General features: G+C 43.7%; 1 protein-coding gene across 1 annotated transcript; it reads left to right on the top strand.

Moving 5' to 3' along the window:
• The first annotated feature begins 535 nt into the window (after window positions 1–535).
• Window positions 536–11,958, top strand: LOC129123052 (nucleolar RNA helicase 2-like). Its single transcript, XM_054637250.2, has 15 exons — window positions 536–725; window positions 1,224–1,490; window positions 2,170–2,245; window positions 2,954–3,132; window positions 4,610–4,727; window positions 5,641–5,826; window positions 6,307–6,452; window positions 7,165–7,314; window positions 7,846–8,007; window positions 8,733–8,852; window positions 9,596–9,669; window positions 9,855–10,014; window positions 10,304–10,438; window positions 10,814–10,858; window positions 11,369–11,958. The coding sequence occupies exons 1-15, from the start codon at window positions 621–623 to the stop codon at window positions 11,585–11,587; spliced, it is 2,142 nt and encodes a 713-aa protein (XP_054493225.2). The 5' UTR covers window positions 536–620; the 3' UTR covers window positions 11,588–11,958.
• Window positions 11,959–12,282: the final 324 nt, after the last annotated feature.

Here is a 12,282-nt window from a genome sequence, read left to right as displayed (position 1 = left end):
CCATTCCCCAAGGAATTCACATCCCGCCAGCTGTCAGGATTGCTTCACACACTTTACTTCCCAAGGCTAATTTTGACCTCTTCCTGTCGATTTATCTACAAGCAGATTGTGCTGGGCTCATGCTGCGTATCACCACAGGCTTGTGGATTTTAAATCTTAGTCATTTGCTCACAGTGCCCTTTCCTACTTCAGACTTTTCACTACTACTGAACGCTCCTCTGCGGTAGTTACGGAGGCTGAAGCCGTCAGCTCGTGAAGCTGCCGGAGGTTTGCTCTGGGGAAGGCAGGGCCCTGCCAGGGCCGGCGGGACTGGCCGAGCCCTCATGGCGAGCCCTCATGGCGGACCCGTCATGGCGGCCGCCCCCTCCCAGCGTGCGGCGCGCGCGGGGTGCGCCGGGACTTGCAGTCCTCGCGTTGTCTCCCGTGGCACGCCGGGAGTTGTGGTCCTACGCCGACGGCCACAGGCGATTGGCTGCCGGACGGCGTGGCCCCGCCCCCGCGCTGCCGGATCCGCCGTCCATTGGCTGGCGTGCGCCGGGGCCGCTCGGAGCGTGACGCGCGGCGGGCGCGCGGCTGGTGCGGAGCGCGGCGTGGCGGAGCGGCGGCGGCGGCGAGCGGAGATGCCCGAGGCCACCCGGTGCAGCAGCAGCAGCGGGGCCGAGTCGGGCTCCGACTGCTCCATGGATACCGAGGGGGTCCCGGAGAGCGGCCGCCGGCGGCACAAGGTACCAGGGAAGGGCTCCGGGTACGGCCTGGCCGCGCCCGCCCGCTAAGGCCGGCGCCCGGCGAGTCCGGCCTCGGGTGGCGGCCGCCCGCACCGCCGGTGGCGCGGGCCGGGCCAGGCGTGCGCGGCGCGGCCGCGGGGCGGCCCCGGCCGGGCGGCCACGTGCGCGGGCGGGCCGGGCCGAGGCCTCCTCGCCGCGTGTCGGGGCGGCCCCGCCGGACGCGCTGGGCCTGCCGGAGCCGGCCGGGAGCCCGGGACGCGCTTTGCCCGGCAGCCGGAGCGGGGCAGCGCCCCGAAAGCCAAGGCCCGGTTGTCTCGTGGTCGGTAACGTGTCTCCTGAGCGGCGGCGGCCGGCAGGGATCTGTTGCCTTGTGTCACCACCGCCCCCGTCAGTAACTAGAACGTGCACTTGAAGCTTTAACTGTTCTGCGCCCTCTTCTCTGTTCCGTGTCGCTTGGATCCACGAGCGTGTGTTTTCATTTGCTCTGTGCCTTGTCAGAAGGAGAAAAAGGAGAAGAAATCTAAACGCCGGGACAAGTTTCAGAGGGGAAAGACTCAGACAGATGACAGCGAGGAATCGGATGAGGAGCGTTATGCCCCGAAAGCCAAGAAATCAAAGAGTGTCAGTAAACAGAACGGTCACACGAAAGAGGAGAGCCTGGAGAAATCGAGATTGTCCCTTAGCAGCAAATCCTCCCGCAGAAGCCGGCAGAGTAGTTCCAGTGAAACGTCAAGTGAGAGCGAAAGTGAGAGCGAGCAGGATCAGGTAAAGCTCGTGGCTGGTTTTAGTTATAGTGGTGTGTTGGGGCTTTTAACTCCTGCAATGTAACATGGCCAAATTTAGAAGGGTTATATTCCATTTCCCCCCCTTTCCTAATCAGTCGAAAGGGCTGTAAAATGTCAAGATTTAAAGTTCTTGAATTGTTCGATCTGCCAAGAATTTTCAAGAATTTTTAATTATGAAAGTGCTGAGGTGTTGGATCAGTGCATCGTGGTTTCCTCACTTCAGCAGCCTGGTGCTGTGGTGGCTGTTGCTGGACAGATTGCGCTGAGATAGAACTTTGTTATGATTCAGCATCACGAGGTGTATGTGATTTTTGGGGTTGTCCTGTACAAAGCAAGGAGTAGGACTTTGATCCTTGTGGGTCCCTTCCAACTCATGATATTCTGTGATTCTAATTCATCGTTTGCAGTTTTGGTTTGAGTGGTTTGCATTTACTGTGCTGTTAGATATGAAACAGCTTTAACCTACAGATCACTTTTGCTAGCTTTGTCCAAATTTGAAATAGGATGTTGAAACAAAGAAGGCTCTTTAGCTGCAGCTGTGACACTGTCCCTGAAGAGTATGATACCAGTGCCTGTGCTGAATTTACTTGAATTACCTTGAATTTACTGAAAGTCATGAGTCACGTGGAATCTTACCTGAGTTGTTGTTTACCTAACAGGAGTTGACTGGAGAACAGAAGGAGGGTGCTTTCTCCAATTTTTCTATTTCCAAAGAAACTGTCCAGCTTCTTCAAGGTAAGTTTCTTGGTAAGGTGTGACCATGGAATGTCAGTGATCTCTGTTGTGTTTTTATGCTCAAACCCCCTGGATCAATAAGCTTTGAGATGTGCTCTACTCATGCCTATACAAGCACGGATGCTGTGCAGCAGACATTGATTGCCTGCTCTAAATACACCTTTGAACACACAATTTCCTGTTTGCAGTGTTGTCCACTTCAGCCTTTGCAATAAATTTCTAAACAACATGAGCCAAGGGAAAAATAAAGATGTGTGAGAATTTTTCAATTAAAGGTTATTTTGGTGGGAATAAAGGAAAGCCTGTTATATTTAGTATCTGGTGTTTGTTTATATGTGAATTGGTACGAGTTAAGAACAGAAGGGGTTTTGAGGTGTGAATTATTTGAAAGGAAGAGGTTTTCACAGATAGCTAAGGAGTATTGCATAAATAAAGGCACAGTGCTGACAGTCTCTCATAAAGGCTGATACCTTCCTCTGTCCTAGCTAGCACTGTGTCTGCTGGGGTGAAGTGGCAGAATAAAACCGACAGTCCCAGGGCATTCTTTGCAGATGACTCATGTGATCAAATAAATCAGTGGAGGTGATGATACACTCCTGACTTACTCTAGAGTTGATGGGAGTTCTTCTTGCAGTGATTTCCACTGAAGAGTCTAAAAGAACAGTTGTAAAATGACCATATTAAGGAAATCTCTTGAATTTGCCACAGCTCGAGGAGTGACGTACCTCTTCCCTGTGCAAGTGAAGACCTTCAACCCAGTGTACTCTGGCAAGGATGTCATTGCTCAAGCACGAACTGGAACAGGGAAGACATTCTCTTTTGCCATTCCCTTGATTGAAAAGCTTCAGGGAGACTCACAGGAAAGAAGAAGAGGCCGTCCACCAAAGGTAACAGTGCCTGCCTAGGATGGGGATTTGCTTTGTCTCACATCTAAATGATTCAGGTATTTCAGGTCTGTGCACGGCTAAGCTAACCCACATTAAAGGTGATTTGAAAGCTGTGTCCACTGCATCCTGTGCTGCCTCCCAGCCTCTGATGAAGAACAAGCAGCACAACTGCTCTATCCACTTGTCAGTTCCTTTTTCTGCCACAGGGAGACCAAAACTACAGGTGCACAACGTGTTCCTGTATAATTTTGCTCAGTCACGTTACCAGTTCAGGGCTAGTGGCTCCTGGATGCTTCTTTTTCTCCTAAATTGCTAACAGATTAGTTACTAATTGTAACTTGACAGCTTGTTAAAAGCTGTCTACTCAAACATGTTTCTTTCTAAAACATGTAAACAGTGGGAGGTTTTAAAAATAGACCTAGTTTTCACTAGGAACACCACCAAATGTTGAAGCTTCTGCTCCAGAGAATGCAGATTTGTTATGAGCTGTGTTCATTCTGCTAAGAATACCATGTGTGGTTTTCACTGAATTCTTATGACGCCTCCAAAAAAATGAGAGAGGCCAAAGCTGAGCTCATCCTCATTAATAATTTTTGTCAGTTTGTTTCATCTTGTCAGTCATCTCACAGATCACCTGAAGTGCCTTCCAAAAGTAGCACTGGCAGGTTTGTGTGCATCTGCCCATCACATTGCTGGGCTGACTGAGAATGCTGTCTCTACATTTGGCACAGTCTTTTGGAGAAGGAAGGGAGACATAAGCCTTGCAAAAGATTCCAGACCTCACTTCACCATAATACACTGCTGCCTGCTCTTGGTAATGAGTTCTGGTGTTGGAGGAGGTACTGGGATAAGGATGTTAATGTTCCTTTGTGAGGTGACTGATCCCAGGTTGGAGAGCAGTGCTTCAGGCACATTTTAAACACAGTTATTTCCCCTGCCTGCAGGGAGGGCTGCATACTGCAAGGGAGGATGGCTCCCTGGGTGCCTCTGCAGGGTATGGATTAGCACAGCAGCTCTCAGGCTGAACTTACGTTTCCCTGAGCCCCAGGGAAGCTGAGAGACAGCTGACAGCTGTTCCTTGCACCTTCTCACAGGACTGTGAAGCAAAACCCTTTTGTTACCCACGTCCTTCAGTCTTGTGTTCAAACAGCATATGCACATGGAGAAGAAAACTTGTAGCTCGTTTGTTCAGGAGCCAAAGCTAAATAAGATTTAAGTCCCACCTATCCTGTTCAAAAAGAAGTTAGCCTGTCCTAAATGAGTGTATGTTGAAGAGTTTAATGACAAGAGTCAAGTCTCTCTACAAGAAACTAGAGCAGTGTGTTTCTCCAGCCTTAGTTTAGATAATTATTGTAAACAGATTTTTTTTTTTTTAATTTTACAAAGGGTCAGATCTAAATTCATGATCAGAAGTCTAATGGTTTCTTGGCAGAAGCCATGCTGAGAAAACATCTGTTTTGTCTTTTTTTCTCTGCAGGTTCTAGTTCTTTGTCCTACAAGAGAGCTGGCAAATCAGGTTGCCAAAGATTTCAAGGATATCACAAGGAAGCTGTCAGTAGGTTGTTTTTATGGAGGAACTCCCTATAATGGACAAAGTAAGTGACTCTTAGGACTAATAATTTAAGTATTGATTGACTGCCATATTTAAGAAGTGCAGTTGGGTCTTAGCAGACACACACAACTCAAGAGCTGGAGACTGTTCATGGGAAATTCAGCAGTTCAAAATGTATCTTCTTGGGGAGATAAATAGCTGTGGTTCTCAGTTTATGTTCTTGGTGGTACTTATCTACTCATATACCTTAAATTATAGTGAAATGGAGTATGCTGTGCATATAACCTGTATCTGGGTTTAGGTTCTTGGAAACCCATTTTAGGTTCTTGTAAACCCATTTACCCATTTTAGGTTCTTGTAAACCCATTTTAGGTTCTTGTAAAGCCATTAAAGAAGTTTAGTCTTACAGCTGTGACTGTGTTTTTTCATGTGATAAGGGATTTGCAGAGGATTTGTAAAGTGGAGAAGAAATTGTTGTGATAGCATAATTTACTGCCTTGGTGATTGTAAACAAGGAATGAGAGTGAGCTCTTTCATTGTGATACATCTTGAGACATTAGGGATGATTTTTTTTCTACTACAGAACCTCAGGAAGGAGTTGATTTCAGTAATTTGGATAGTTAAATAAATAATTTTTTCAAAAGTCTCCAGTTAAAGTAGATAGTTTGAGAAGAGCTGACTATTTCTAAGGAATAAAAGAAGCTCAGCATTGCTACTTGAAAGCACAGAGAGAGGGGAGGGTGGTAAGTTCTTTTTTTGTCCTTCAGGAAGAGCAGTAGATTTCCTACCTTACATTTTTTCCAGATTTTCTCTTCCAGTTCATCATTTACTCTCACTTTTGTAAGGAGAGTACTTATGAATGGTTTAAGAAGCTGTTTTGTAATTACCATGAGTTAATTGCAGGGAGTGCTCCCTGGTTCACTGCTAACTCTGTTTGCTAACTCCCTGTTTGCCAGTTGACCTCATGAGAAGTGGCATTGACATTTTGGTGGGGACACCTGGTCGGATCAAGGACCACCTGCAGAATGGCAAGCTGGACCTTACCAAGGTCAAACACGTTGTGCTGGATGAAGTTGATCAGATGCTGGACATGGGATTTGCTGAGCAAGTGGAAGACATTTTAAGAGTTGCATACAAGAAGGGTAATCTCAATATTTAAGCAAATAGTAAGAAATATTAGTAATAATTTAGTTGGCAAAAATTCAGGTATAAGGTGATTTTGTTTAGAAATGACTGAATATTAATGTATTGTGAATATGTGGGAGTCATTCACAGAACATGTGCAAAGCTTGAAGTCCAGGTCTGTAAATAAATGTCTTTGGCACCTATCTTTAAGTTGTGCTTGGACTTCTTCAAATTAAAAGGAATTAGCTTTTTACCCTTTTCACTGCTTGAAAACAGACTGGAGTAACTTTTTCATAATCTTGAAATGATTTAGACTTTCTAAAATGTTTTTTACTCCAGGTGTTGGTAATGCATAAATTTAAAAAGCTCAATTCTCTTCTTTATGTTAGGTACTGATATTTATCCACATTTTTAATCACCCATGTAATCAACTTGTGTACATCTGTTAGGTGAAATATATGAGGTTTGTGAAACATTATTTTGTGTTTTTTGTTAAGATTCTGAAGACAATCCCCAGACACTGCTGTTCTCTGCCACTTGCCCACACTGGGTGTATGATGTGGCTAAGAAATACATGAAGTCCAGATATGAACAGATTGACCTTATTGGGAAAAGAACTCAGAAGGCTGCCACAACAGTAGAAGTGAGTAAGCTCATGTGAAATGTTTTCAGGCTTTTCCCCTTTTCTTTTATGCTACAAAAGGTCACCTCTTCCTAAGGTGCATTATCACAAGTGATGTGGGAAGTTGTTTTGAGAATTTTTTCCAAGCATAAGGTTTGTTACAGCTGGTCAAGTTGTTTTTGGGTTTAGGATCTGTCTTCTCACATCACAGGTAGAGGGAAGATTTTCTTGTCAGTTTTGTGGGTTTTCAGAAAAAAGCAGTACCTGAATTTATCCAAGCTGTGAGCAAAAAGCACACATGAACATCAGCCTGCTGCTTTTAATTCTCCATGGACATCCCAGCTGCCTTCTGGTGTTCTGTATACAAGATTCTTTGTTTCAACCTTCCTGCAGTATCTCACCTCAGCAGCCCTTTGCTTGCTGTGCAGTAAATACCATAGCAAGGAATAGAATACATACATGGAATATAATACATATATAATACATATATAATACATATATGCTCGAGGCCTGATTTTCTCTCACTGTAATTATTTTGCTGAACATTAGACTAATTGTGGTGAGTATAAATAAGAACCTTATGGATTTTGGATGTTCCAGGCTCGTGAGTTAGCACATTTTTCCCATTAGGGAATTGTATAACTCTTTACTATTTCTGTATTTCACAGTTCCAAATGTATTTTAAAAGAATCTTAACTTTACAGAAGCTAATCACTGGAATTTCTTTCTGTAGCATTTGGCAATAGAGTGTCACTGGTCTCAGAGAGCTGCAGTTATTGGAGATGTCATCCAGGTCTACAGTGGCAGCCATGGGAGGACCATTGTCTTCTGTGAGACCAAAAAGGAGGCAAATGAACTGGCTCTGAATGCTTCAATCAAACAGGTATTTTATCAGGTGTATTAAGTAACAAAACCTGTCAGAGATGTATCAACCCCGTGTTGATACCAGACCCACGCTGAGTAAGTTTTAAAGAGAGAGTTTCAAAGTGCATAGGGCAGGCTTTTATGTGTGTTCAGACAGGATTTCACTCCTTCTTCTGGACATGAAACAAAAATTGTAGATGACTGTTTTGAAACAGCCAAGCATTGCATAGGGTGTGTGGATGGCAAGTCAGGGCAGGGTTTTCATATGTCACAGTAATTAGATGGGAGCTGAGACACACATTGCAGTTCTGTTTTCCTGCCATTGTTAAAGGCCTCTGAGGTATATGAATAAGAATTACTGAGTACATATTGTGAGACACCTAAAATATACTTGGGTATATTTATATATTGCACTTGAGTAATTCAGTTCTTCTTCTTTACCTTGCCACTCAGTACCTATCAAATACCAAGATTTTGTACCCAAAACTGACCATAGAATGGAGCACTGTCTTGGATTTTGGTATGGTTCTAAAATAATACTGTTTTTCAGGATTGCCAGTCATTGCATGGTGACATTCCTCAGAAGCAGAGAGAGATCACACTGAAGGGTTTTAGAAATGGTTCATTTAAAGTTCTGGTTGCAACCAATGTAGCTGCCCGTGGTTTAGATATCCCAGAAGTTGACCTGGTTGTGCAGAGCTCACCACCAAAGGTAGGAGACTGTTATGTTGCATGTCTTGTAATAATCTGGGGTCTTGTTTTCAAGTGGTGTAATGCTATCAGCTGATGGTATTGATCACACAGAGTTCATCAGCTTTGTGCTTAAGGGAGAGAAACATCCAGATATGTAGAAGCAGTTTCTTCAAAGATTTTTTGGGAGTGTGTCAGTCCCTAGTATGTTTAAAGATTATTTCCTTAAAATGTCATCTTATGAGGCTGTTCAAAGCCTTCCTTGGAAGCTGGGTGTGCTGATTGCAAGGCTGGGAGCAGTGGGAGGAATGATTCTCTTGAATGGGGGTGAATGTGAGGGGTGGACCACAACCGTGAGAACATTGGTGCTGAAATGAAGAGGGTTTAAAAGAAACAATGTAATGTTTCAGCGAATAAGATATTAATACTTGCAAAAACCCTCCTGTGCATGTGCAGGAGGGAATGGGATTGTTGCAGAGGTACACACACTCCAAATGTGTGGAGATGCATAAAGCAAAGTTGATCCATGCTCATGGCTCTGTTTTTCAAGCCATGATTCCTAGATGATTGTTATGGAAAAGCCTGTTAGGTCGATACCAGTGAAACAACGTTTTGTGATTTAATTCTGTGATGCACTTACTGTGCATTGTTCAGGCTTAACTGTAATGGCTGCCACAAGTGATGTGGATGCAATGAATTGATGACATGCCAGTGAATTAGGTGACTCACAGCCCTCTGTTTCTGAAGGATGTGGAGTCCTACATCCATCGCTCGGGGCGCACGGGCCGCGCTGGGCGCACCGGGATCTGTATCTGCTTTTACCAGCGCAAGGAGGAGTACCAGCTGAGACACGTGGAGCAGAAAGCGGTACAGTACAGCTAGCTTCTCACTCAAAACTCTCATTGGTTCAACTGCACCTCATAAAGCACCCAAAGGAGCTTTGGGTGCCTTGAGGAAGGTGGCTGCAGTGTCACTGTGCAGCAGGGAGAGCACTGCAGATTCTAACACCCACTGCTTTTCAGCAAATGCCACTAAGGTTGTCCTTGTGGAAATGAGGAAAAACTCACAGTATTTCTGTGTGGTGTCCACCCTGGGTATCATCTGATCAGTGATGTTCATATGTGCAGCTTTCCTTGCATTTTGAGAGCTGTTACTTGCATTTTTGCACTTTGTTCAGTGCTAGTTTCCTCAACAGTTAAGTATGTGGTTGTGATGATGTGGTTTATTCCTGGCACATAAAGCAGTGTTACATTTAGACTAAGGCTCTGGAATTTGTACTTAAATCCAAATCTGTTAGACTAAAAGTAGTAATTTAGAATTTGTAGGACTCTGTTTTCCCCAGAAATGTACCAAAGTGGTTTCTGTTTTCAGTCTAAGATCACTGAGTCATTTAAACTGATCTGGTACATAAAAGCCTTCTAAATGTTACTGTTTTCCTGTAAGCTTAAGCTTACAATTTTCACTAGGAAAAATTGGATGTTAAAAAATGAAAATAAGAAGAAAAATTACAGAATTAAATGTTTGTTGTGTTGGAGTTCAGCACTGCTTCTTTAGAACTGAATTATTTATGGTCTGCAATTTTTATTTGTCTTTTGCCTTTTAAATTTCAGGGCATTACATTCAAGCGTGTTGGTGTTCCTACTGCAACAGACATAATAAAGGCTTCCAGCAAAGATGCCATGAGGTGTGTTTGGGACTCAAGCCCTGTTGTATCCTCCTGCCTTCTTCAGAAGGGCTGTTTGAATTATTCTTTACTGTCTCTTTGAACTTCCTGAGCACTGTTGAAACCTTGGACTACTGTGATTTTTTTCTATTGCAGAGCCTAATGGTGTATAAATTGTTCATATTTTTTTTGCTTTAACCACTTAGGTGCCTGGATTCTGTTCCTCAGACTGCTATTGAGTATTTCAGAGAATCTGCTCAGTTGCTAATAAAAGAGAAGGGACCAGTTAATGCTCTGGCTGCAGCCCTGGCCCATATTTCAGGTGCTACTTCCATTGAGCAGCGCTCACTGCTGAACTCGGATGTGGTAAGGAAGGGGCTATGCCTTAATGCTTCTCTGGGAACTGGAAAGAAGCAACACACCTCTGTGTTGTGTGAACAGAGAATTATTTATCTCCTGACCATTTTGTTTCACTAGGAACTACTGATTTTGTTAAAAGCAATAATATAGTGGCTGTAAGGATACTTGATGCCCTGTAATAGTACCTACTTGAAGATTTAATTACTAAACTGTAAATTGGCAGGTTTCTCCTGTCTGATATATGTGCTGAAGCTTGTTCCTCTGCCTGAGTGGAACATGCCCCGTTTCTTTTCAGGGATTTGTTACAATGATCCTGCGCTGCTCTGAAGAAATAAGCAACATGAGCTATGCCTGGCGGAGACTGCGAGAGGTGCTGGGTGATGACATTGATCGCAAGGTGAACAGGATGTGTTTCCTCAAGGGAAAAATGGTAACTTGCTGTTTTGTTTCTTTGATACTGGGCTCTTGTGATTGCAGCCTTTTCTTAGCAATTGTCAGGGGAGCTGTTTGGTCTTTTTCTCCGTTCCAGGCACTGTTGATGCTGGGGCTCAATCTGTTTTTTTAGTGCTTAGGGCTCTGCTGGCATGCTCAGGAGGTAGGATAATGCATGGCTATGGGGATAGCAGAACAGGTGTAAGGTATGAAGTGTGTTAACTCTGCCTTAATGACAAAACAGAAAAGCTTTTCTTAGGACAGTGAGTTCTAAAAGTGCCTGTCAGGTGTAGAATTGTGGGCTCTGTTGTTTTTAGTTGCAGTATCTTAAAATGCTTACTTTGTATGCATTAAAATGATTCTTTCTTTTTAGGGTGTGTGCTTTGATGTTCCTGTGGCAGACCAAAAAGACATAGAGGTATGTTCATTGCAAATTCTGGGTGCAGCAGGCTGAAGGTGAAACTGGCTGGACTGGGTTAGACTGAAAACATTATGTAGCCTTTATCCTGCCTTTCCTGGTGGCAAAAGGGATTGCTAGGAAGGGGTTGGTGGAAGAAAAGAACAAGCTCACAGTGTTTCTTTTCTAAGGCATTCCCCTGTGACCAAAAGTCTGTAACTTGAAACATTAGCACTGAGAAAAGTGGTGCTGGATTCATCTTTGTAGGTAGCAAGCTTTAATCCCCTTTTCTGTATTCCCTGCCTCCGGTTTTCACCCAGAATTCTCTCCACAGTAAAGTGAATTCATATTTTTGCTTGGTAGCCATTAGTATTACCATGCCAAAATTATTGATCCCTTCAGTTAGAAGCTTGAACCCCATATGTCAGCTCACAATTTTACCTTTTCACTTGAGCAGATTTAATAATTATTACATACCCCGTATTTGTATTCCTAGAATTTAACTTGCTGTGTCTGACTCCATTCCCACAGGCAAGGTGGGAAGATTCAAAACACTGGCGTTTGTGTGTGGCCACTGAATTACCAGAGCTGGTCGAGTCTGCACGAGGAGGAGGAGGAGGAGGAGCGAGTGGTGGAGGGAATGGCCGAAGCTTCTCCAGCTCCAGGAACGGTCGGCGTGGTGGCTCTGGTAGAAACAGGTTCAGGAGCAGAGGCCAGAAACGAAGTTTCAGCAGAGCCTTTGAACATTAACTTCCAACAATCCAGAAGTGAGAAAAAAATGGGACTGAAGTATTTTATATTACATTACACTAGGCTGTTTCTGTGTGTTCGTACCATTGGAGAAAATACTTCATTAAGATATTTTTTTTTGTCAGTACTACTTTGCTCATAAACAAGGTTCTGTTCATTAAAAAAAAAAAGTACAAAGGAAAAAAAACGCAAAAAACCTGCAAGAAAAAAATAATTGTTTCTTTTGTTTCTCATATTGCTCTTTGAATCTTTCCATAATATGTCTGTTGCGTTCAAAACTGTAGCCTGGTTCACTGTATAATACATAGATCTGAATTGCTGCTCAAACCTGTACATTTTCTGATAAAATTAAATATTATTTTACAACTTCATATTTTCTTGTCATGTATTTGAAGCAGTATTTTGCAGATGGAGGATTAGGGAGCATGGCAGCAGGAGAAAAGAAAACTTGAAAGAAAAAGAAATCCATTTGGTTTTCATTTTGTGGATTTGTAATGAAGCTCTTCTTTCCCTAAAACATAGCAGTTTTTAGTTTCTGGCCCAGATTATCACTCCTTATAAAATGGGGGTAGGAAAAGCAGTTTCAAAAGCATGGGGGGGAAGCCCCCTGAGGAGCAGGAACTATGAGGGAGATCCATAACCCTGTGAGAGTGTTGCAAAATGTGGAATATGTCAAGATTATCACATAGGTAAGG

The sequence above is a fragment of the Agelaius phoeniceus genome, chromosome 9 (genome assembly GCF_051311805.1).
Source record: "Agelaius phoeniceus isolate bAgePho1 chromosome 9, bAgePho1.hap1, whole genome shotgun sequence".
NCBI lineage: Eukaryota > Metazoa > Chordata > Aves > Passeriformes > Icteridae > Agelaius > Agelaius phoeniceus.
This window is presented reverse-complemented; position numbering and strand designations above follow the sequence as displayed.